We start from the raw sequence: 24,260 nt of genomic DNA, 5'->3' as shown, positions 1-24,260 counted from the left end.
GGTTGTCGTCTTCCTGATTTGAATTATCTTCTACCCAATCTGCTCTCTGCGTACAGTGGGAGAGTGAGATCTCACCTTCCCACCCCACCTGCTGGGTGTTCTTGTCCTGCCAGGCATCTACATGCATGTAAAATTTGTGCATAGCAATAAAGTCTATGTGCATAAAATCTAAGGCATTCAGGGCTGAGTCACATGGTTAATTCCCAGATGGTATGAAGAATATTAGCCCTGTTCTTTCAACATGGCACATACAGAGAATGTGTGTAGGGATGGGGAGCAGGATTGTATCCCCCAACTTCCATGTACTCATTGGAAGGTCTGTTGGGAGCTTACATGCATACAACTGTACACAGATAGAGTTTGTAAGCATAATCATCTTTTACAGGGTTCACAACTGGAAGGAGAGAGCCTACATGCCTACACTTTATACCTGCATAGAGGCTCTGTTCAGACATTGTACTGATCGCATGGAGGTCAGGAGCAAAGCTAAAGAGCATGATCCCACTCCCCACCCTTACATGCATGCCCCGTACATGCCATGTCATGTGGGCAGGGAAAATGATAATGTGAGTCACAGCTGCATGCATTGGGATTGCATGTGCATAGGCTCTGTGCACATATTATACCCATATGTGTACATCTAGAGAGCTGAGAAATGCAACAGGCACATCTGGTGGGTGGGAAAGCACCTACTAAAGTGAGTCCAGACACTGACACATCTGCTTCTCACACATCTCTGGAGGCCATCAGTTCAGCGTTAATGATAGAGGGTCCTACATTTGCACAGGGCCCTCTCTCATTAACACAGAATGTGCAGCCACTGGGGGAAATGGGAGGCAAGTGCATTGTGGTTTAAAGGTGTAGCCAGCAAGCATATTCCCGTTTCCACCTCACACGCTCAGTGACTACATTGGGATGTCCATGGACTCCTTTTTAGTTAGACTTGTATTCGTTACAGGGTTTGTTTGGGGTTTTTTGCTGAAGTGTAACCCTATTCTCATTACTCACAGCATTCGTTTCCCATTCCATAGCTCAGGGGTAGGGAATGTGTGGCCCACCAGATCAGAGACGGCCTATCCATATAGATGAACTAGGTGTTCACCTAGCGTGCCAAGTTAACTGGGGCTCCAAATTCGAGGGGGGAAAAATACATGCGTGTACAGAGGGAATATGACCGAGGCTGTGGAGGTGAGTGAAGCGATGCAGGATATCCTCCTGCTCTGCTGCTGCTCCCAGTTGGAGGCAGGGAGTGACAGGCTCCCGAGAGTAGCTGCTTCCTTTGCCCTCAGAGGGCTGAGCCTAGGGGCTGGTGGCGCCTTGTTGGCTATGTCGCCCTGAGGATTCAGCCAGGACCCTTCCTCCAGAGACCTCCTTTGGGCATTGTGGATGGGACTTCTGTTCCTTTGCAGAGCGGGTGGCTGTGCTTGGCAGGATCTTCACAACAACGGAATGAGAAGCATGTTCGAGTATTACCCAAATTTTAATGGAATTGGCTTTGGTCCGTCAGGGGCACACAAAGCAAGTCAAGCCGAGTGTGGCTTACCTTTAAAATCCAGTTTTCAGGGATCGCACAGCACTTGAAAGGAACATACTTCCCGGTGGGGTGGGGGGAGTAGAACTGAACATCATCAAACTGAAAGGAGCTGCTCAACCAGTGAGAGTGGCTTGTTTCCTGCCCCTGTCCAGCCCCCCCCCCCAACTGCTACATTATTATGAATGGAGAGCAACTATTTTTCCCGATGTGTGCAGGAAATCTGCACACATGAAGAAGCCAAAATCCCCAGTTCTGATGTGCAGAATCTGAAGGCTCCCCCCGCCCCCGATCCCAATTTTGCCACATTCCAGCAATCTGCCCCGGAGTTATTGCTCCAACCCCATTTTTCCCCATGTGTGCACTTTTTGCCTCTTGCTTCCAACTCCCCCTTTCTCCGTCTACCTGTTTGCAAAACCGTGAAAGATCGTTACTGCAATAAAGTGATAAAGTGGAGAAAGGACTTTACATAAGAGAAACTACAGAACATCAAAGAAGCACAACATTGCAATAGCGATTTAAGAGAGCATGGAGAAGCGAAAAAGTGCTTTAGGGCGAGTTACTAAAGTTAGCCCTTAACCATTTCACTGCAGGGGAGCGAGATTTATTTCTTACTTCTGAGTAAACATTCACAGAAGGGGAGGATATGTTAAAGATTAAAAGCAGGCTAGCTAAGGTGAATGAGTGTCCCCACTATTACAGTAATGTGAGGTGTCGCTGCTGCGCTCCTGGGGATTTTCTCAATGGGAAAAACTACTTCCATTGGGGAAACAAGAGGGAATGGGGCATCCCACCCCCTTGACCACGTCACTGCCAGGTCACAGAGGCACACCAAGGATTTAATGTGTGTGTGGGGGAGTACTCAAACTGCCAGGAAGCTGCTTTTATTTAAAAAAAGTCGGAGTAAAAGGAGTTTGAGAAAATGCAGCTTTTCAAGACGGAAGTGGCTGGTTGGCAGCGGATTGGTGACGGCATCATCTGTTTCAAAGGAATTCAGACTGTTCTCACTTCACACTAAACTGCTCGGGAAGACAGCCCCCTTGTCTCTTTTTCTTTTTATCAGACCCTTTGTGCTGATAGACTGCTTAGTTTTAAAAAAACATTTTGGGTGTGTTTTATTATAAATGATAATATTTCTGCTTCCAAAGATGCAGCGGAGCGGGGGGTTGCATCTTCATGAAATGGAAAATAGGGACAAAATGTTTCCCGGTTTACCAAAAAGTTCAGCCTAGATCTGCCCTTGGGATTTGTGGGTGTGGGCACTGATTGCATGGTTCACCTAAGGCACCAGTTGCTGATAGCTAGTCTAGGACCGCCCCTGCACCAGATACTGTTGGACTGCAAACTCCCATCAGCCCTAGCCAGCATGGCCAATAATGAGGAATGATGGGAACTGCAGTCCAACAACACTGTAAGGCCGCACGTTCCCCATCCTTGCCATAGTGCTTCTCGATAGGGTGACCTGCTGCAAAGGGAGACAAAGCTTCCTTAACCTTAACAGCTCTGTAGAAGAGAGAATTGTGGCCAGTACAGCTTGTCATTCAAGGGTGGGAAAAGCTACATATTTATCTATGTATTCATTTACCCTATTCTTCAGTCACAAAGCTACATTTATAAGCTCCTAGAGACGTTTACAAAGATCAGAAATAAGACAGTCCCTGCCTTCAGGCTTGCAATATAAAAATGACAAACACTGAAAGTGTGGTGTAGTGGCAAGAGTGTTGGACTGGGAGCTGGGAGATACAGGTTCTAGTCCCCACTTGGCCATGGAAGCTCACTGGGTGACTTTGGGCCAATCACACACTCTCAGCCCAACCTACCTCACAGGGTTGTCGTTGTGAGGATAAAATAGAGAAGGGGAGGATAATGTAAGCTGCCTTGGGTTCCTTGCAAGAGGAAAAAAGGCGGGATATAAATGCAATAATAAAATTAAAAATAAATTAAATAAATAAAAAGACAAACACTAAAAATTCCCTGTTCGATGTGGCAATTTAAAATATAGGTTACTGAACTTCTAGAGTTAGGGACAATGAGTGCTTTCAAAGCCAATTATTTAATGGCCAGATCTCTGAAGCTGTTGAGGTTTAATGAGCTTCCAAACCTGATTTCGAATCTTGATTAAAAGCAAATCCTAGTTAACAGTAACCCTGGAAAATCTTGGTGCCAATATAATTCATAATCATGGTTAAGGCAGGGGAATGGGTGCTAAATGCAGGAGGGAAGGAGGTGCACAATCTGCCAGCCTGCTCCTCACCTCTCAACCATGGTTAAGAACTGGAACATTATGCCTGCACCTTCCCTCAGAAGGAGAAGTGAACAAGAATGCATCACCACACTTGTAAGTCTATCATTAATTCCATTCTGGTATTCAGCCCTATAATTCAGTAACCATCATTACATGTGTGTACTGCCCCACAATAATTCTTTATAAAAATATGTGACGTAAAGGGTTTAACCTTTTAAAGTGACATCCAGAATTTCTTCTCTCTTTCTCATTCCTTTAGAAACGGCTTCCTTGATCAGTTTCTTTTTAGCTTCCCACTGTCATTCTTCACATGTTCAATGAACACACATGTGGGAATGAAGCACTGCTGCAGAAAGCCCTGACTACATTTGCAATTCAACAATTACACAGAGGACTCTCTTCCCATAACTGGAACCCACAAATATGTGAAAAGATGCATACAGTTATAGGCACAGGGCTCTTTTCAGACATCATAATGAAACCATGTTTAGGGGCGGGGGGGGGAGAGAAAGAGAATACCTGCCATTAAAAATCTTCACATAATACCAGATCGGCCAGTAATTCACTTGACAGTGACATTTACCAAGGTGCTCACAAGACTCTTAGATAAATGGAGGCAGGGGCAGAAACAGACATGTTCTTACAGATGCAGCATTGGATCAAAAATATATGATCAAAGCCTTGGCTATCTGAAATTCCTTTTTATCCATACTAACTGTCCTCTTGCCATCTATGTAATTGCAAATATAAATTTTTGTATAAATAGCACTTCTTTCAAAGTAACCAGATATTTTTGATGTTGTTCGGGATATTCAAATCATTTAGATTTCACAGTAATTTGAGACGTACCTATGCTTCCAAAGAGTACACGGAAGCCACAGCAGCACTTGTCCTGCTGATGGCCAGAGCTCAGTTTATCAGAAACTCTACATGTGTGACAAAGGCTAAGGTATGTCAAACTTGACAGGTAACCAGGGATACTGAGAGACAATAATAGCATCCTCAAGTCATATATAGTTAACTAACAGCATATAACATAAGCCTCTTTGAAATGCCCCATGGAACAAATTAGCCAGAATATCATGCCATGACAAAAAGACACACACAGAAAATATATTACTTTGAGAGATAGAGAGCTGGCATACTGAGAAACAAAAGCTATTGTAGGGATAGGTACATCAAGACACAAGAAGCAGAAGAATTAGACTGACATGGGCAGAGACTGGTGTTTGTTCTGCTGTTATTTTTTTAGTTTTCTTTGGACTTTTCAGCACAATTCTATTCAAGTTTACACAGAGATATATTCCGATACGTTCAATGGGACCTGCTCCCAGTTCAGCGTGCATAGGATTTCATTGTTAAAAAACCTTTAAGCAAAGTTCCATACAGCAGGGTTGGGCAACCTGTGGCCCTCCAGATGTTTTGGCCTACAATTCCCATCATCCCTCAGCATTTGCTATACTGGCTACGGCTCATGCGACTTGTAGGCCAAAAGCTAGGGATAATAATACTGAACATTTATACAGCACATTTTGAGTGTTCCAAGTGCTTCATATACATTATCTCAATAATCCTTAGAATAGCCTTCTAAGGTAGGGACAGTATTGTTACCCCCATAATGCAGATACAGGGCAGTGGCTGAGCTTATAAACATACATTTATGCACGGTGTAAAGGAAATGTAGAGAGAGAGAGAGGTTTTCCACCATCTTTTGTAATACTAGAATTCAGGATCATCTGACAAAATTGATCAGCAGCAATCAGGACCGATAAAAGATAGCATTTCTTCACACAACAGATAATTTATGGAATTTGTTGTTACAAGATGCGGTAATAGCTACCAGCCCAGGTGGCTTTAATCTTCATGAAGTATAGGTCTAATAATGCAGTGCTCTGATTACAGAAGGCAGCCAGCTACTTCAACTTCTGTGATGTCCCCCTTAGCTACTATTTTCTGAAGGCTACAGAGAGGATATGATTTGGCTAAAATTGGGGGAGGGTCAGAGGTTAACCTTGTGGATTTCATCAAGGGACCCCTGCCTTTCCCCCTGTAAGCACTTATATCAAGGGCTACTGGTTATGAGAGCTTCAGGTTCAGAGATAGAAATATGCTTCCCACTGTGGGAAGCAGGAGCTGGACTGGATGGACATTAATTAATACAGTAATTATTAATTAATACAGTTGCTTGACAAAGGGCCACTTACAGTACAATCCCATACGTATTTACTCAAAGAGAACTCCTATTAACTTTAGTGGGGCTTACCTCCAAGTAAGTATGGATAGGATTACAGCCTTTGAGTGCAATCCCATATTCATTTATGTGGGAGTAAGGCCCATTGAACTCAGTGGGACTTACTTCTGAGTAGACATATATAGGTTTGCACTGTTAATGAACCTGAGATCTTAACTGTAATGGTTATAGCCACAGACAGGCCTAAGCAGAGAAAACCAACAAAGGAGATGAGAAGGAATCCATTGGAGGATTTTGGTCTCAGCCAAAATATTGTACCAAGTAATACTGAATGGCTAAGAAAGTTCCAGGACAGAACTACCTTGGATAAACTTATGCCCTATCAAATGGTCACAATTACAGTGCCAGGCTACAAGATATAATTGGCACCTAACTTTGTTATGCAGGCACAGAATTATATATAATTAATTTAGAATATGTATATATGAATCTGGTAGGACTAGCTTCTTTTTCTCTGTATTTATAACACTGGCATTTTAATGTATATTTTAAATAATTTCAACAAATGCATCAAAAGACCTGGTCTCACATCTAATTCCACATAGGAAGAGAAGCAAAGTGTGAGCAATCATTGCAATGTCAACTGTTCTAAATAAACCTTTAATTCCACAGAACGCTCCAGCCTGCTGAGCAGAATTCCCAGCATTCATGTCTCTACTTGTTGTTCCCCCACCTTCACCCCCCCACACACACACTTTCAGCACATTTCCAGGTTGCCAGAATAAAACTGTCACTTCTACCAGCAGGTGCTGTCAGTCCCACCTTCACTCAGCAGCAGTCATTACATGAGATTAAGAAAACAAGCTTCCCTGAGCAGACCAAATTGGCATGCAATAATAAACGAGTTAACCCTGGATTAACCAGTTAAGTGTGGGTGGCTTCAGTTGAAATGACGGTGCAGTTTGTCATCCATTTTTGGTCATGAAGACTACTGGCATTAACATTTTCCGCTGAATCTTGGGGAAAGTAGCCAGAGGCCTGGGTATAAGAAGTCTCTGTAAACAAAGTACTGAGTGAAAAACAATGAATCAGTCTCTTGGTTAAACTTATTTTCCCCTACAGCACAACATATGTTTCAAGTGACCCTAGGTCATTTTTCCAAACACATTTTCAGTTTACATAGTACAGCTCAGGAAATTAAATACATACATAAATATAAGCTGTACTAGGAAACATATAAAACATGAAAATTAATATATAATTATATTATAATAAATATATTAATAAGGCTGCAATTGTATACCTGAGTAACTGGGAGTGAGTGAGCTAATGGTCAGGGATGCGGGGAGCTGTGGTCCAAAACAACTGGCAGGCACCAAGTTGGGGAAGACTGCTCTATAGACATGCATTTATTCTCTAAATAGGCTAGCCTCAAATGGAATGGTTAGGCACATAGGCAACTGCCTTACACTCAGACCACTGGTCCATCTAGCCCAGTATTGTTGGCATTGACTGGCAGTGGCTCTCTAGGGTTTCAGGCAGGATTCTTTCCTAGCCCTACCTGGAGATGCCAGGAACTGAACCTGGGACCTTCTGCATGCAAAGCAGGTGCTATACCACTGAGCCATGGCCCCTCTCACTATGTGGGAGAGAAGCTTTGTCTGTACAAATGATGAGGGTGCTGTGTCTCCACATTGGGGATGGTTATGTTTCCCCCTCCGAATACCCCTGCACTCCATGGATATCCCAAGATGCATAGAATGATCCTCAGGACTGAACCCATCCTTTGGGTTAATAGAATATGTGTTCGGAAGCTTCAATAGTGTCTGAAAGCTTCAATTAGTGCAAAATATGGCCGCTAGGCTGCTAACCAATGCATGGTATCAGGACCATGTTACACCTGATTTCAAAAACCTGCACTGGTTGCTAGTTGCTTACCAGACTCAAGTCAAGGTATTGGTTTTAACTTTTAAAGCCTTAAATGGCTTAGGGCCTGGCTAGGCCAAAACATCTGGAAGGCCATAAGTTGCCCACCTACGAGCTGTTATTTGAAACCAAACTGAAAACAGCTCACCCACAGCCTTCTCCGTCTTCTTCCCTTCAGTCTTTTAGGATGCAATCCTATGCATGTTTAGACAGAAATAAGTCCTAAAACTCCCAGCGTTCCTTAGCTAGCATGGCTCAGTGGGGGGTGCCGGGAGTTGTAGGCCTTATTTCTGTCTAAACATGCACAGGGTTGCGCCCTAATGTAGTTAAGGATTCCCTCTTCATGACCATGTCACCCTTTGATTCTCCTGTGCTTAGTGATGTATGGATTTTGTTAAATCTGTCCCGTCTGCGTTTCGCAGATTGTCAGACCTCTTTCCTTCCATCATCCACTCATTGACAGAATCAGATTTTTTTTTACTAGAATTGTGTTCTACTTGCATTAGTTTGCATTAACGTGCATTACCACTAATGAGAATTTGCACAAATTCCCTCACAGAAGTCCTACACATATTCACAATATTTTATTTTAAAAGATTTTAAGTAATAACTAAATATAAGCCACTAGGCATAGTATGAAAATGGACAGTAAAAATGAAATAAATATTGCTATTACAAATAATAACTTAAAATCCCAAGTATAGACAATATGAACTGATTTACAAGTATTATTGACAAGTATTAATACTTCTGGAGGGGTAGCCATGTCAGTCTGTTGTAGCAGGTGCATCTGATGATGTGGAGTCTAGTTCATGAAAGCTTATGCTGTGATTATTGTGTAGCAGAAAAATGCAGATAAACATTGAAACAGGGTGACCATATTAAACAGTTGGTTGACCCACTTGAAACCAGCTGGAGAATAAAGCCTCCCAATCTGCATACATCCCATTAAGTAACTGAGAAGATTTTTCATACAGCCTTAGGGGCAGCTTCTTTATAAATGCAGAAATAGCTCTGATGTCTCTTCTGTTACAGTAGCAGAGACCTTATTAGACCAAGGAGAATATAACAACTCCGTTAACCACAGATTTTGAACTTGAGAAACAAAGGGCAAATTACATTTTGATGTTCAACAACGAATAATTTTATTCTCTGATATCTTCTAGTATAGTTATTATATTGGGTTATTATTATATTCTTAAAAGGCCTTTCATCGGTTCTCCATTCCTTTTCTTGGGGCTTCATAGAACAGAACTGCCTCGTACTATGTCAAACTGATGGTCAACCTGACTTGATATTGTAAACCTAACTCTTCAGTTCCTTGAAGTGCCTTTAAAAGGGTTTTGAAACATCCGTATTCAGCATTTTCTAAAAATGACACTTCCCTATTGTTGTTGTTGTTCAGTCGTTCAGTCATGTCCGACTCTTCGTGAGCACAAGACACTTCCCTAAGGCAACTTCATATAAGCACATAGGAGGAAAAGCAATTTCCAACGCAGTAGACCCCGGGTTGGCTAGTTATTTGCACACTGCATTTTCTTTAAAAACGTACAGTGCAGTCCTATGCATATTTACTCAGAAGTATGTCCCACTATGTTCAATGGGGTTTACTCCAGTGAATATATTTAGGATTGCATCCCTATCATCAGTGATCAAAGGAACATCTCTGGAATATATATCACAACAACCCTGAGGTATCCACAGATAATTCCTGTGGAATTGATCCCTGTGGCATGCTCACTTAACTATAGTCACACACTGAAAGATGTTGACATGTTTCTTGACTGACTTTTTGATTTTTGAGGAATTGAACTACATACAGCCGTTGTACATCACAACATACTTTAATAAATTTTTTCTGGCCCTCCTCCCTCACAGAGCTAGCTATGTTATAGGGCATTTGTTCTTTATTACAGTATGACATTCAATGTACAACTTTTCTTTGATTATTAAAGTTTGGTCTTATTACAAAAAGAAACAATAAAACAACAATAGAGATGGCCCAATAACCCACCCACCCACAGCTCACCCAATAAGGGAAATAGGCGGGAAAAAAACATTTAACAGGTGGTAGGCAATAAGAACAAGCAGCCAGATATAGCAAGAGATAAGAAAAAAGAAAAGGCTGAAAATAAAAGCAGATGAACAAGAAAAACTGCAGGAATTTACATCTTAATCTGTTCATGCAAGTAATGGTCCATAACACCTGCATCGAAGCTTTTAACAAAAATTCATTAGCAAAAATGGTTTTGAAATGTAAGAGTTAATAGTAAGCTATAGCCTAATACAACTGTAATTAACATCAAAGGGTTAGATCCAGACTAAGGGTACAATCATAAGCTTGTTTACTAGGGAGTAAGCCTCACTGAAACCAAATACTTCTGATGCATAGGATTGCACTATAAGTTCATTCCCATTGAAATCAATGAGGCTTAAGTCATGCCTAACTTGTCCCACTGATTTCAGCTATTTGGGTTACAATCCTATGCATAAATACCATGGAGTAAGTCCTACTAAACTCAATCAAATTTATTTCTGAATAGGCATTCATAGGATTATACTGTTAGTCTGGATCCAACCTAAAGTATATTGTCCAGTGATGAAAGTGGGAAAAGTGGAGTGCCAAACAAATGCAATGACGGTCTGGAGAAATATGTATTCTAAATTCATCAGAGTTTAGTGTGCCTGAAAAACAGTTCCAGATTCAAGAGCTGAAAACCATAAGAATTCCATACAGGGCATTCAGGTTAATTCCACTGTACAGTTGTGCAGCTAGGGCCAGACCTTGGGACCAAAGTCCAGCGCTCCCCCAAATGACCATCCAGAGAGTGGCAGGTGATGAGGGCAGCAGAAGCAAACTCCATTTTATTCTTGTAGTCATGATGATGCTATGATTTAAATGAGTTTAAAATACAAAACTGCACATGTTCAGAGTATTTTAATCAGACAAACTGTTTTGTTGTTCTAACACAGAAGGAATGTAGAAGCAGTCGTATAGCATGAAATGGCAGTTGGGAGGAGGAAAAGAGATGTTGGTTGCATACTTCACAACAAGTAATACTCAGGGCTGCCTAAAGGGGTCCCTCATAAGACAATTTAGTCCAGGGTCTAAAATTACCTCTCCGCACCACTACATCTGCAATTAATGTTTCATCGCCCATCACCCAATGCTCCCGTGATACTGGTTGAAATATTTTTTCTAGAACTGTGGAATGTTTGGTTTAACTATTTTCATCACTACCAAAAATCTATAAGTCATAAGTCTTGAAGAGTGACCACATTAGGGAAAAAATAGACAAGTAACAGTGCTGTGCTAGTTATAGGCATCTTAACAAGAAAGGTTATCACTGGTTTCTGTCGATGAGTAGTTAAGGCTTTTCTCTATAGCCTAAGCCTAACTTTTACACAACAAAACAAGGCTAGAACAATGTAAACTCATACAGAATGTCAAAGCCTTATACTTCAGGTACACTGGACCCAAAGCACACATTACTTTAAAGATGTAGCTAGCAGGTATGCTTTTTTTTCTTTTTGACTCCAAAGTAAGCACAAGGGGCCCAATCTGGATTGAAACTCGAGTGTGGGACATAGGTAGGGCTTTAACACTCCCCTGGCTCCACTGCGGTCCCAATCCAGATGGGGGAGGAGGCACACCTGCCATAAATACTGTCAGCGTGATCATTATTGTAATGTGTGCTTTCGCTCTTCATCTGGAATAGCTACCAACACTTGGTCCTACATATTAAAAGTTACTAGTGCAGATTTAAACATCACAACTTCATATACAACAAGCTGTGAAATGTAAATACTTTTCTGCTCCTTAACAATCTTGATTATGAGGAGTATGCTAAATGGTAATTTGTTCATATTAAGTGACCTTTAGTATGCAAAATATATGTCTAATAATGCCACAGACCACACAAGAAAAACCGAAATGGTATCCCTTTTGTGAGCTATTATGAGGACCATTTCTGTGTGCTTGCTGTTTGTCACCCCAAATTAAACAGTAAATAACGCAGTTAGTGTGTATTATGCTATCAGCCACTATATTCTTTTGGGTTTAGGGACTGAGATAAGGTAGTAAGTTTGTTGCCACTCCTGCCAAGGGAAGAGGTCACTCATTTGCAGACACTCTTTTAATTGAATATATGCAAACTTAAATTTGCCAGTTTGAGACCAACTTGATCCTATGGCATTATATAGACCCAGTGTGATATCACAGTTATAATTTCAAACTAGCACTGGGGAGATCAGAGTTCAAATTCCCAGAGCATCTGTACACCAGCCTAAAATCGTGCATTTAAAAGGGGGCTTTCTGCTTCTGTTGTAATTGCAGGATCACAACGGGTTCCCTTTACACGTGCTTCCTTTTCCCACTCCCCTTTCCCCCTCTCATCTGAGTCTTCCATATGTTTCATAGATCTCACTCCACTTCTTGCGGCTTTTCCTTTTTCATGGAGGGAACTCAAGAGGAACACAAGTGGGGTAATTTGATACCCCATTATTTCCAATCTATTTAAAAATGGAATGAAGGTCATTTAATGCAGGAGATGCCCTGGAGGTTGATGATGTCATCTAAAGCACCCGCAAACTTCAATGAGTGGGCAATCCCAATAGCAGGATAAAAGCTCGATGTGAAGAAGCCCCCAGTCATCCATGAAGCTCAGTGAGTGACCTTGGGTCAGATACTGATGCTAGCTCTTAGCCTTACAAAGTTGTTGTGGGGATAAAAGGGAAGGTGGGGGAGAGAACAACTGTGTACACCACCATGAGCTCCTTGGAGGAAGGTGGGCTATATATGTACTAAATAATAAATATTTATTTCAGCATTCTGATGCTTCCGTAGGTTCCAGGGCAGCTTTCCCCAACCTGGTGCCCTCCAGATGTTTTGGACTACAACTCCTCCCATCAGCCCCAGCCAGCATGACCCATGATCAGGGATGACTTGAGTTGTAGTCCAAAACATTGGTAGGCACCAGGTTGGGGGAAGCTGCGCTACGGTATTCTGCTGTACTGGTCCAGTTGCCTCAAGTTTTCAAGTTCAGAAGCTTGAAACTGCAAGCATCAATGTACAGTACAACAAAGCCAGAGGAAGCCATGGGTCACAGACTAGTCATAGCTTAATTTGTCTTAATTCTAGAACAGATTTTTGAAGGTCAGGATTCAGCCTTGGCCATGTGTTTTAGTACTAAATATAGCACTTTTGAGCATGTGCCAGATGAGTTTCCATTGCATAACCATAACTAGTTCTGCATATCTAAGATTACTAGAATGGGCAGGACTTCCAGGCAGGCATGAGCTTCAGCACATCTAACATTAGAACTGCAAACACCAGCCACATGACATACACATTGACCAATGGCGTGGCGGCTTTATGGGCTCTTCATTTGCTCATCCCTGATTAATACCTTCCTGCAGAAAAAAAAGAGTGGGATGCCTTATGAAAAACATGGCTTTATAGCTGTACTTCTCACAATATTTGTATGTATTTCTAAAATGTTTACATCTTGTTTTTACACCTCCTTTCTCCACTGGTGAAATAGTGGGATCCCTTTGTTTTTGTATGTCAGAAATGTAAGAGGTATTTCTCCACCCTGACACTTCAAGCTGTTACCAGTCACTTGGAGAGGCTGCTCCCTCTTTCGTTCATGTGGCTTAGCCATACTGTATTATGTCATAGATGAAACACCTCCACATGGTGGGCACTGCTTGCATGTTGTGTAAACCATCAGTGCAACCACATCATGTGGGCTTCATGTGTTATCCAAGGAGCACACACGCAACTCAGAGGCAACATCAACCGCGAGACACCAAGCAAGGCATAAAGCAACCTTTGGTCTTCGACGCAACTGTATCTCACAGACACACACAATTCAAGTAAATTTCCATTCTTGAGATAACAGCAGCAAAGGTGTGCAAACAAAAACAGAACTATATTTAACTAAAATAAAACTATATTTAAAAAGTAACAAAACTGACCTTTTTGAAACATAGAGCCAACACCACCACTGTGGGAAAGTAACAGTGACATCCTAACATAACTTTTAAGAGAACCCTATACATAAAACAGTGAAAGCACTTCAGCATATGCATGTCTACACACAAACCAAATGGCCTTATTAAGCTCAATCCTTTTCTATTTAAAATATATGTGTATATATATATATATTATCTTCTTCTGCTATGTCACTCTAAAGAGCATATGGTATATGCTAGAAATATCTCACATCGTTCCCTTTACTTCAGCCTCTTAGAATTCCACATACAGAATTCATAACTGTTGGGCAATTTTAAATTTCATTTTCCTAATGGTATGTCTTTTAACTATAGATATATGCAAAAAAATTAAAATTCTAAACTTAGGTCACACAAGCAAGAGCCACACAAATAGAAACTACAGTTAACATTTATATATGTAGCATATATTGTTACTCTTTTTCCATTACTTGGCTCATATTCTGGCCTGCATAAAGTCAAGGAAAACAAACTGTTACTTTACTCCTTGGGAAGTTGCAAATCTCTGAAGAGAAAATTTTTACTAGGTCACACTGACCAACAGGGAAACAAATAGAAGCTTGGCGATTGGCACTTTAATGGAAAGTTCTATATTTGCCCCATTTTGTTCGATCTGTTAACACCTGGTTTATGGTCTGTCATGGATTATCAGTTAAATCACTGTGTGCAAGAAGTGCACAAATACTATAAGGCTGCAATCCTATACACACTTACTTGGGAGTAAATCCCACCAAATTCAGTGGGGCTTATGTCTGAATAGACGTGTATAGGATTGCATTGCAAACCTCCTTCAGATTGTTCTGTCAGCACCCACATTTGCAAATAGGAAAGGGAGAATAATCAAAGCAGAACCTCTGACGCTGAAAAGCAGAACTTGTGAGCATTTGCAAAATATACATGTAAGCTATAATTTTCTTTCTGGTATAGATCTGCACTAGCATATTTAATCCCATATTTAATTGTAGAACAGGATTCCATTGTACAGAAGTAATGGCTGCTTAAAATTTGTGATTTGTGTCAGCTGAGCGCTGTGTGGATACTGTAGAACCTAGTAAAATCAACAAAGCTCTTCAGTATGTCCCCTAACAAATCAAGCAAAAGAAACAATTAAATGGATATCGGGAGCGGGGATAGCGTACCATAATATCTGTATGCCTGCTTGCAATTTAGGATATGTGCATGTGGATTAAGAAGAAACCCAAGACTGAAGTCAAGGAGGGTAGAAATATAGCACGCACGTCTGTGTGTGTGGGCGCGCGCGCATGCATACACACGCATGCATATGTGAGAGAGAGAGGGGAGGGAGAGAGGTGGCAATTCGGAACTCCCTCACTCCCTTCCTCCACTGCACTCAAGCTGTCTGGAGTCCACCATAGCAGAGGCTAGTGTGCAGGTGCCAGCCTTTTGCTGTTACAGCAGAAAAGGGAGGGGGAAGGGAGTTGGTCTGACAGGACACCCTCTAGTGTGGACCCTCTAAGACTAATTCCTACACCTACCCCAAATTCCTTCAGTGATGAAGTTGGGCTGCCCCTTTGACAACACAAAGAATCATAAGGGGAGGGGAAACTGAGTTAATTTGAAGAATTCTTTGGGGAAAAGAAATTTGTCCATTGGCACACTAAACATATCCCCATGAATGTTCACAGGTCCCTACATCTATACACTATTATGCAGGATCTTTTATTATTGAGTGGTCAAGAGTCACACATTATCAACCTCTTCCCCCCCCCCATACACACACACACACACACAAAATGCATAACACTAGATTCTATTTCATCTTGGATAATGCATAGAATTCGTCCAGTGTGTCAAAATGCAGGCCAGTACAGGCTGAAGGTATGCATGTAATTTTTTAAAAAACTACTTTTGTCTACTCTAGAACTGTGATGAATTTTCACCCCCAAACTTTTTCGAAATGATAGGGGGCTAATGGGACAGGTTGTTTCAAGATGTTCCCTGAAAAACCCATACCAGTATGTTTTTCTTTAGGACTTTCATCTTCCCTGAGTGGGTCTAGCTAATCAGGGATCACAAAAGAAATGTAATGATGTCATAGTGTCACATAATGAATATGAGTTGCCTTCATAATGATGTCACTGAGGGCACAGTTTTGCCTTCATTCTAAATTGGGATGGGGAGACATTCCAGATTCTGAGGTAATGTCACATAAAATCATATTGGGTGAAAGTGTTCCTGAGTTCTGAATGAAGAAAAGTTACCAGAGGAAATGTGCAGAAAAGGCCAAAGAACTGCGGGGGGGGGGGGAGTGTGTGTACTTGTAATATTAACTGGTAACGAACAAGATGCATGCAATTAGCTGAGTCTGGGAAAACCGCTGAACAAAGAGACTTCCAAGATAAGCCCAAAACCTAAGGCAAAAGTCGCATAATTCAGGAATGTTGCCAGCATTGTGAAATGGTGGCTGAGGCTTGTAAGGGAAAGTTAGCATCAAACAGCAGAGTGTCCAGAAAAAAGCCCAATTACAACCAGGGCACATAGTCAATGGGCATCTTTTTTTACATCATGCAAAGACTTGGGGAAAAGAGTATTTAAGATACTCCCAAATCAACAGAACTCTGAAGATCGGAACCCCAACAAAGCAGATGCTCGCAGCACACCTCCTGCTTGGGAGTATACAACCTGACTGGCCACCAGGCTCTGTCGCTCCAACATGGGTAACTATCTGAGTGAATGTGGGAAGTATGAATAGATTGAATTAAATTGCATTCTATCTAAATAAAGGTGTTCTAGAAATTGCATTTGGGTTTTGAGTCTCAGTCTTTATCTCACCCGGTAATCCCAGCTACATATTCTTAACAGGCTCACTGCTTTGCCCTTATTGATGTGGGGTTGTTGTTGTTCAGTTGTTAAGTCGTGTCCGACTCTTCGTGACCCCATGGACCATAGCACGCCAGGCCTTCCTGTCCTCTGCTCTCCCCCGGAGAGCAATTATACCCAGTTAAGGTAGCTGCACAGTGTTGGCAAAATAAGCAGTGCTGATCCAGTTGCTGTAGCAATGGGGATCCTTCACAAGTATTTTTGCTTGCTTTAGAGCTCCCCTTCCAGCCAAAATCAGAGGATAGCTTTGATGAGCATGAAAATATTCACAACACGTGGCCCCTGATTTGGTCCAGCTCTACTGCAGTCAAGGACAAGAACATACTTACTTTCGTAAAATCTTTCCAACAACTTTTCAGGGAACAGGAATGAGACCAAACTTCACCTACATGCAAGGAGGAGGTTTTTTCTTCTATTTTTACTACTAGCACTGAAACGTTTAGACTATTATTCCTTAGTTAAAAGTACATTTCGGAACAACTTTGGGATATCTTTTACAAAATATGAATATTTCTGAATATTTAGGACTTTGATGTTTGAATTACCCTGAAACAAATACAACAAAACTTCAAAGCTGATTTTTTTTATTTTATTTTTTGCAGTCAGTTTTTCTAGGGCAGTGGCATGACATACAGGTGGCAGAGACAGTTATGCATACAAACAGAGTAACTATCATCAAAGGACACATCTTCAAACAACACAGTGTGGGAAAACATGTCCTAATGGGGATGGTGGCAGTAGTTGTGGGTACAGTGTTGTTTACTAGCATTGGACTTGCCTTCATGAACCACTCATGGCATATAAGACTTTCGTACATGTCTTGTGAGACATACGAACTGTATCTGAAATTTGCTAACCACCAGGGCTGGGCGAAGACGTTTTGCTGCCTGAAGTGGAGCAGCAAATGCACCCCGCCCCAATGTCAAGCTATACTGTACCCAAGGGTGGTCAAGTTATATTGGCAACCAAGGCAGAAAATTCCACAACTGCCTCTTTCTCTCCCTGGCAATAAAAATACAATAATAATAAATTAGATAGCAGTCTTTTAATGACACTCAAAATCACCTGCCTGAGGTAGCTGCCTCACTCTGCCTAATGGTATGGCCAGCCCTGTTTTACTGCGATTCCCTCATGAATGTGTCACATCTACAAGCCCAGCAAGCTTGCTGGGACCTTCTTGAATAGCCTGACTTAGGGAAGCCTAAAAAATGAAGCAAAATCTAGCCCTTTGCTACAATGAAGAAAATTGTAAAATCATTATAGTTACATCTGCTAACGGTAAAAGATGTGTAATATGACATTTACATAAAGATCACTCTATGTGGATGTGTTGTCAATCAACACAATAAGATTGACTGAACACCTCTGCTAAACAACTGGATGGGAAAAACACACTTCTCCCTTGCAAGAATGTTTCTTCTATTCTATTAGCGAAGACCGCCAAGTTCATAAGTCTGTAACTGAACTGGTGAAATGTATGCCCCAAAAGCATATCTGTCACAGCCATGCAAGTCAACACTGCATTGTTTTCAAACCTTAATCAGGAGCTGTTTGCATGAAAAAGTTGCCTGTTGTATCTTGCTCCTAAATAGTTTTCATCTCAAAATGAACTCAAAAATGCCTGTGATTTTCATTTCTCCCCACAGAGAGAAATTAATATTGTTCATGTTGGGTCGCCACTTCTCCCTCGGGTTGACACCACCTACAATTTGACCAGCAGACTGTTTGTCAGGTGAAGTTTTTAATAGTCTGCTTTTCATGGTCTTTTTTTCTTACAAAAAATAAAAAATGGATATTGTTCATTTGCACTTATTGATGTGCTTATATTAAATGTATATTCATTACTAATAAATGCAAGTTTAAACTTGCTTACTGATTAGCACTATGGGCGAGAGTTGGCAAAGCCAAAAGATTAGACCAGTTTAAAGCCTACCAGGTAGCAATGTGTACAGATTTTACTACATTCTTCTCTCTCCTCTCCAACCACTGAGACATTTTCACAGAAATACATCTTTAAATAAAAAGTTATGTTCTCTTCCAAAGGACAGTATTATTAAATGCCTTTGATGACCAATGAACTGAATATATTCAATTACCTATCTACTGATGGTGACCAAAGCTATATTAGCCAGCAAGTGGTGTACCAAAGATCTACTCCCAGAGATCCGATCTGTATCAAAAGTTGGAGATATGTTTTTAATGAAGGAATAAACTAATGAGAGACTAGCAGCTTTGGGTCTCAGAAATCCAGAAGTGCTTATGGAAGTCTAGCTCCCTTTTGTTACTTAAAGTACATGGCACTGATCCCCAAATTATTAGGCTGACAAAATATAATTTATTCTGTATTATTAATTGATGGAACTGTTCTTTGTTTTTGTCTTGCTTTCTCCTTCTCTTATGAACTGTCATGAATCCTGGACTATGATATAGATGTTACAGATTCAGGAAACCATTTTCTATTCATGATTCTTTTTTATTTCAGTATTTGTATTTTACCTGTTGCATTGAATAGCTTTCTATTTAAACAATGATTAAAAAAATAAAACTATAAAGAATGGAAGACTGAAAATAAAAGAGAAAGAGCTTGTACTGGGCATATTTGATGCATATTTACATCCAATGTACCTACACACAATGGGTATAATCTTTCCATGTACAGCCACAGAGTCCAGATGCAGGGGGAACCCCATAGAGTTCAGAGCCCTGCACTCTTTCCCCTCATTCCAGTACGTGTATACAGGTGTGTATAAGCAGCATGACAAGCTGTTATGGAGAATATGAGGCCTGTATGCACCTCCAATAAACTATCCAGCCCAATTCCACCCTAGTCCTTTCAGTCAAGACACTTGAGCATCTAAATCCACATAATAGGACCAAATGGATTGGGAGGGCTAAATGCAAATATGAAAGGTGTGCACAGACCCTCCTTGTGTGTGTGCTTCTGAGGTCAAGGTACAAACAAGGCTTTCTGAAACCCATGGGGGATCCTGTGACAGCTGCAGAGGGAAGGATCAAACTCTGATACTTTAAAAATATTTTGCACAGTTGTAAGATCATATTACCAATACATGTACAAATTAAAATAAATTAAGATCTTCCTTATTACAACCTCCTCCCTGGAGCCTCCTAAATACGATCCATGTCCCTCATTAGCTGCCCACTTCATAAAACTCTATATCACTTTGTCCTGCAGGCTGGAGGGCTTTCCACTTCCAATATCGCATCGCATTCTACTGTACAGTTTTCATAAGTAACACAACGTTAACTGCCAAGCCAAGCTGACTGGGTTTAACATGTTCACATCTGAAGTGTGTGTGTGTGTGTGTGTGTGTGCGCGCATGCACACACACACGTATGTGCACACATATGTGCACTTTGGCTTTCCTGACACACAATGTCAGGAAAGACAAAGATTAAATAAATCATAACATGGGCAATGCGTCGTAGCCTTGTATACATCTCCAGTAGCATGTAGCTGTTGAAACAATATTTCACAAGCAAATCAGGCATCAGTTGTATTACAACAAAATACCATTAAAAAGTTGTCAATCTGCACAATTTTAGCACAAAATCCAGGAGAAACTCTTAATGCTAAACTGAGTATTCCCTTTAACATGGCCATTTTGTTTTATATTTTACTGGTGCTTAAATCTATCTTGATCATGAAAGCAGAGCAATAAAGACCAACCCCATTGGTGAGGTGTTTTTTAAAGTTTCTAGCCCAAACATTGAGAAAATAATAATAAAAGTATAACTGAAGAAAACTGTAACTTTTTGTAAACTGAAATTCAAATAAACCAAAGTTAATTGATTCGTGTGTTTGTTAAAAAAGGCAATATGTCTATGATGATTTGTATGGCTCAACACGATTAGAACATGTATAGCACAATCCTGTGCATATTTACTTAGACATGTCCCGCTGTATTTGATGGGCTTACTCCCAAATAAGTGTGCATAGGATTGCAACCGCAGAGATGCTAAGTATGCAAGATATTTCCCAATATTTGCGTCCCAGAAATAGAAACTGTTGGGGCAGCTGAACGTGTACTTACTTTTGAGTAAGTAAGCATAGGATCAGGTTGCAAGTCCCACTATGCTCTGTGGGCCTCATTCCAAAGTAAATGTTCATAAAACTGTAGCCTAAACTTACAAGGTTACTTGCTTGTCCCATCTGCGTATTAAAACGCAACAGACACACCATTTTGTTTCCTTATCTTCCAAGAGCTAAATTAATGAATATGTTGTACATTCAACAGAGTGCTACCATTGCCAGCTCGTTTTTGAGAAGTGAAGGTAGTATCCACCTTGGATACAAGAAGATGTTATGGCTCAGAACACAACAGCTCTTCCCTGATAAAGTTTGGAGTAAGGCAGTAACAGATCCCATCAGAAGAGCAATTTGGGCCCCTGGTAGCCTGGCTGTCATGAATAGAACCCCACTATAGATGACTGCAGGGGCAGAGCAGGACATCGGCAGATGGGTAGCAATTGCAGAGATGCCCTTTTGGCCCAACTTTGAACGCAAATGCCAGTAGGCTTGAAAGCGGGGCTTACAGGCCAAAGATGTGAGGCCTCAAAACATAGGGCTCGTTGTCTATCTTCTCTGCCAGCCCTGCTCCTCACCAGCCTACAAAGCATGGCTTTATTTAAAACATTCATTTGAGGACTGCAGGGTTTGAACAAATGCATTTCTAGCTGTAACTCGAAGGACACACGTGGTAGAAGCTCACACACAAACGCCCCTCCTGGTACAAGGAAAGTGCAGTATATTCAGCAAAGGCATTCTCTTTCCTCCATTTCAAAAAGAGTTTTAAAATAGTTTGCTATCCAGCTTTACCTGTAATTGGCAGTACTGCCTGCAGAATGGCAACGATAACTATTCCTCTCCACTTCATCTTGCTCCCCCAATGTTGAAGGGCAGTGGGGGAGGCTGGAGGCTACAATTTAGCAGATACTGGAACAATGAAGAGAAAGGACACCTCCGCTGGCTTTGTTCTTCTCACTGCCTCCACAGGAAGTGCAAAGCCCAAAAGAGCTTTCAGAGTCCCCCTGCTGGCAACGTGGTTGAAACACACTCCCTCCTTTTGCTCCACAATCAGAAAGCTTTAGAGAGCATCAGGGTTTAAAAAATATATGTATGTTATCTCTCTCTCTCTCTCCAACCATCCATCCATCCATCCCAGCACTGATGGGGGGAAGGGCCTTACCTTTTTAATTAAGGAGGTTTAATCTCTGCATATTTATTTAATCTCTGTATATTGTGTTTTTAAGGTTTTTAATCTTTGTAAACCGCCCAGAGAGCTCCAGCTATTGGGCAGTATAGAAATGTAGTAAATAAATTAAATAAATAAAAATTCAGCTGATAGCAAGCAGCTCAACTGGTGAAGACACTTAGCTAAAAACACTTGTTTGCTTATTTTACAAGACTATGTATGCATATCTGTTTTAAGTAATCAGTGAGGTGTTGAACATGTTCCTGATATAAACCTGCAGTTCCCCATAGGTGGCTTTAAAATATTAGTTACAGAGCCTTAATATCTCTAGACCAGGGATGTTGAACCTCTTGAGCGAGGGGGGGGGGCTGCATTCCAGAGGTGGGCAGAGCTGAAGGCAAAAGAGGTGGGCCCAAAATATAAAAAAATAACAGCATATTTTAACTTAAAGCTCCCACTTTAACAGCAGGCGCATGTCAACCTTTTTGAATAGGAAAAAGCTGAACAAAAACAGAGAGACCACAACATGATCTGTGGGCACGGGAAAGGGGAACCCTGGAAGGATGGATTGGGACCTCAGAAGGGCAAAATGTGGCTGCCAGGCTCAAAGTTCTATGCCCCTCTCTCTACATTAAGAATCAAAGCCAGACATGATTTCTGGCTGCTGCAGCAGATTGTGTGCAAAAGGGAATTCTACTAGGTCGAGTTTCCAGGGGTGTTTCAAGACTAGCCTTGTGCTACCAGTCAGAAGGCCTCGTGCAGCTATTCCATCTTTTTCTCTTTGACAGATTTTCTGCAGTAAGAAAAAATGATGGAAAAAGCGGCCAGGAAAACGTGAGAGTTACAAGTAGAAAGTGACATTGCCTCCCCCTCAGACACACACACACAGTAAAATTCCATGAATGAGGGAGGGGGATGGTGCCATAAAAGCCTTGTCTGTGTTACATCTGGAAGCACCTGCCATCTATCCCTCATTCTGATTCCAACCTCTACCAACATCAACAGCCCAAAGTCTGCGGCGCCAGCTGTTGCTTCCTACCACATTTCTTGGGATTCTCCAGTGCTGGCTCCATGTTGTGGTGGACCCTAAGTGGGCTTCATCCTCCTCACTGCCATTGCTGCCAATTGCTTGCTTGCCAGGGATAAAGCTAGTGAGCAAGCAGGCAGCAGCTACTGCTATCACCACTCACTTACCCATCGCCTCTGGGCCAGAGGATGGGCAAGTGAACAAGTGGAGCAATGGAGACGACAAGGAGGAGCAGCAGGCCCAGCGGTTCTCAGCAGTAGGACTCTACCAGGCCATAGGCCTCAGGGGATGCCTGACCATGCCAATCCTCGTTGCCATTCCTGGGATTGCTCTGTGTGCAGCACAATTCTATGCCTGCTTACTCAGAAGTAAATCCCACATGTTCAATGGGACTTACCTACTAGTACAGGGGTCCTTATTTGGAATGTTGAGTGTTGTGAGCACTCTCACAAAATGGGTGTCATGGAGTGAGACTGACACATTCACAAAATGGCTGCCATGGAGGGCATGGCCAGTCACAAAACACCCATATCCCAGAAGGCAAACCGGTGAGGCTAAATAAAAGTAACTTGCCCAAGAACCTAAGTACAATGCATAGGTGGGATTTGAGCTCCAAAACACAAAGCCACTCTTTTGAACTCACAGTTTTCTGCTCCAATTTCCATTTCAGAGAACCCTAAATCACATATTTGCCCCCTCTCCCTTTAGCCCCCCAGGATGTTCCCTGCCGCCAAAACCCACACCTAACCTTTTTTTCTGGGCAGCTGGGCATGCTTTAAAATGAAGTTCTGGACTGCAGACATGCACCATTTTTCTTTTCTAAAGATCCTCTAGGGCCCAGAGTATTATTTGAAATAAAGATGGTGCTGAAGATCAGTGCTTTGCTTGCAGCATGCCAGTCTCCCAACTACATTTTTGTTTAATTATATGTATATATAAACACCAGGAGGAGCAGGGAGTCTGGTGGATACCAAGAAAGATGTCCGTGAACATCACATTGGAGATCCCAGCACTAATAAGTGTTTCTAGGATAGCAGCCTAAATGTATGGACACAAGAACAAAGAGGTTTTGTAAACAGGTTCAACTATTGGAATCTACCTATTCAGGTCTTATCTTAAGCCACATCACAGCCTTATAGCAAACTTAACAGCAGTTATACAGTACTTGTTTTAAATGCAGAAACGACTCACCTATCTTGTTTGAGTAGTCTTTACAAAAGCAAGGGAAGCTAGTACGATCATCCTTGTATTGCAGATAAGAAGCTGAGGCT

General features: G+C 41.5%; 1 protein-coding gene across 4 annotated transcripts in view; it reads right to left on the bottom strand.

Moving 5' to 3' along the window:
• The window catches only part of CD247 (CD247 molecule), a 78,101-nt gene extending 56,333 nt beyond the window's left edge, over window positions 1-21,768 (bottom strand). For all 4 annotated transcript variants that reach the window (XM_084843445.1, XM_084843446.1, XM_084843443.1 and 1 more), the window contains exon 1: window positions 21,587-21,768. In XM_084843445.1, coding sequence (XP_084699571.1) covers window positions 21,587-21,644 — 58 coding nt within the window. In that variant the 5' untranslated portion in view covers window positions 21,645-21,768. The remainder of the gene's footprint in view (window positions 1-21,586) is intronic.
• Window positions 21,769-24,260: the final 2,492 nt, after the last annotated feature.

Source organism: Heloderma suspectum, chromosome 3 (assembly GCF_057233095.1).
Source record: "Heloderma suspectum isolate Gila_16-S chromosome 3, 16-S_ref, whole genome shotgun sequence".
Classification (NCBI taxonomy): domain Eukaryota; kingdom Metazoa; phylum Chordata; class Lepidosauria; order Squamata; family Helodermatidae; genus Heloderma; species Heloderma suspectum.
The sequence above is the reverse complement of the archived record's forward strand: the minus strand, read 5'-3'. Positions and strand labels throughout refer to the sequence as shown.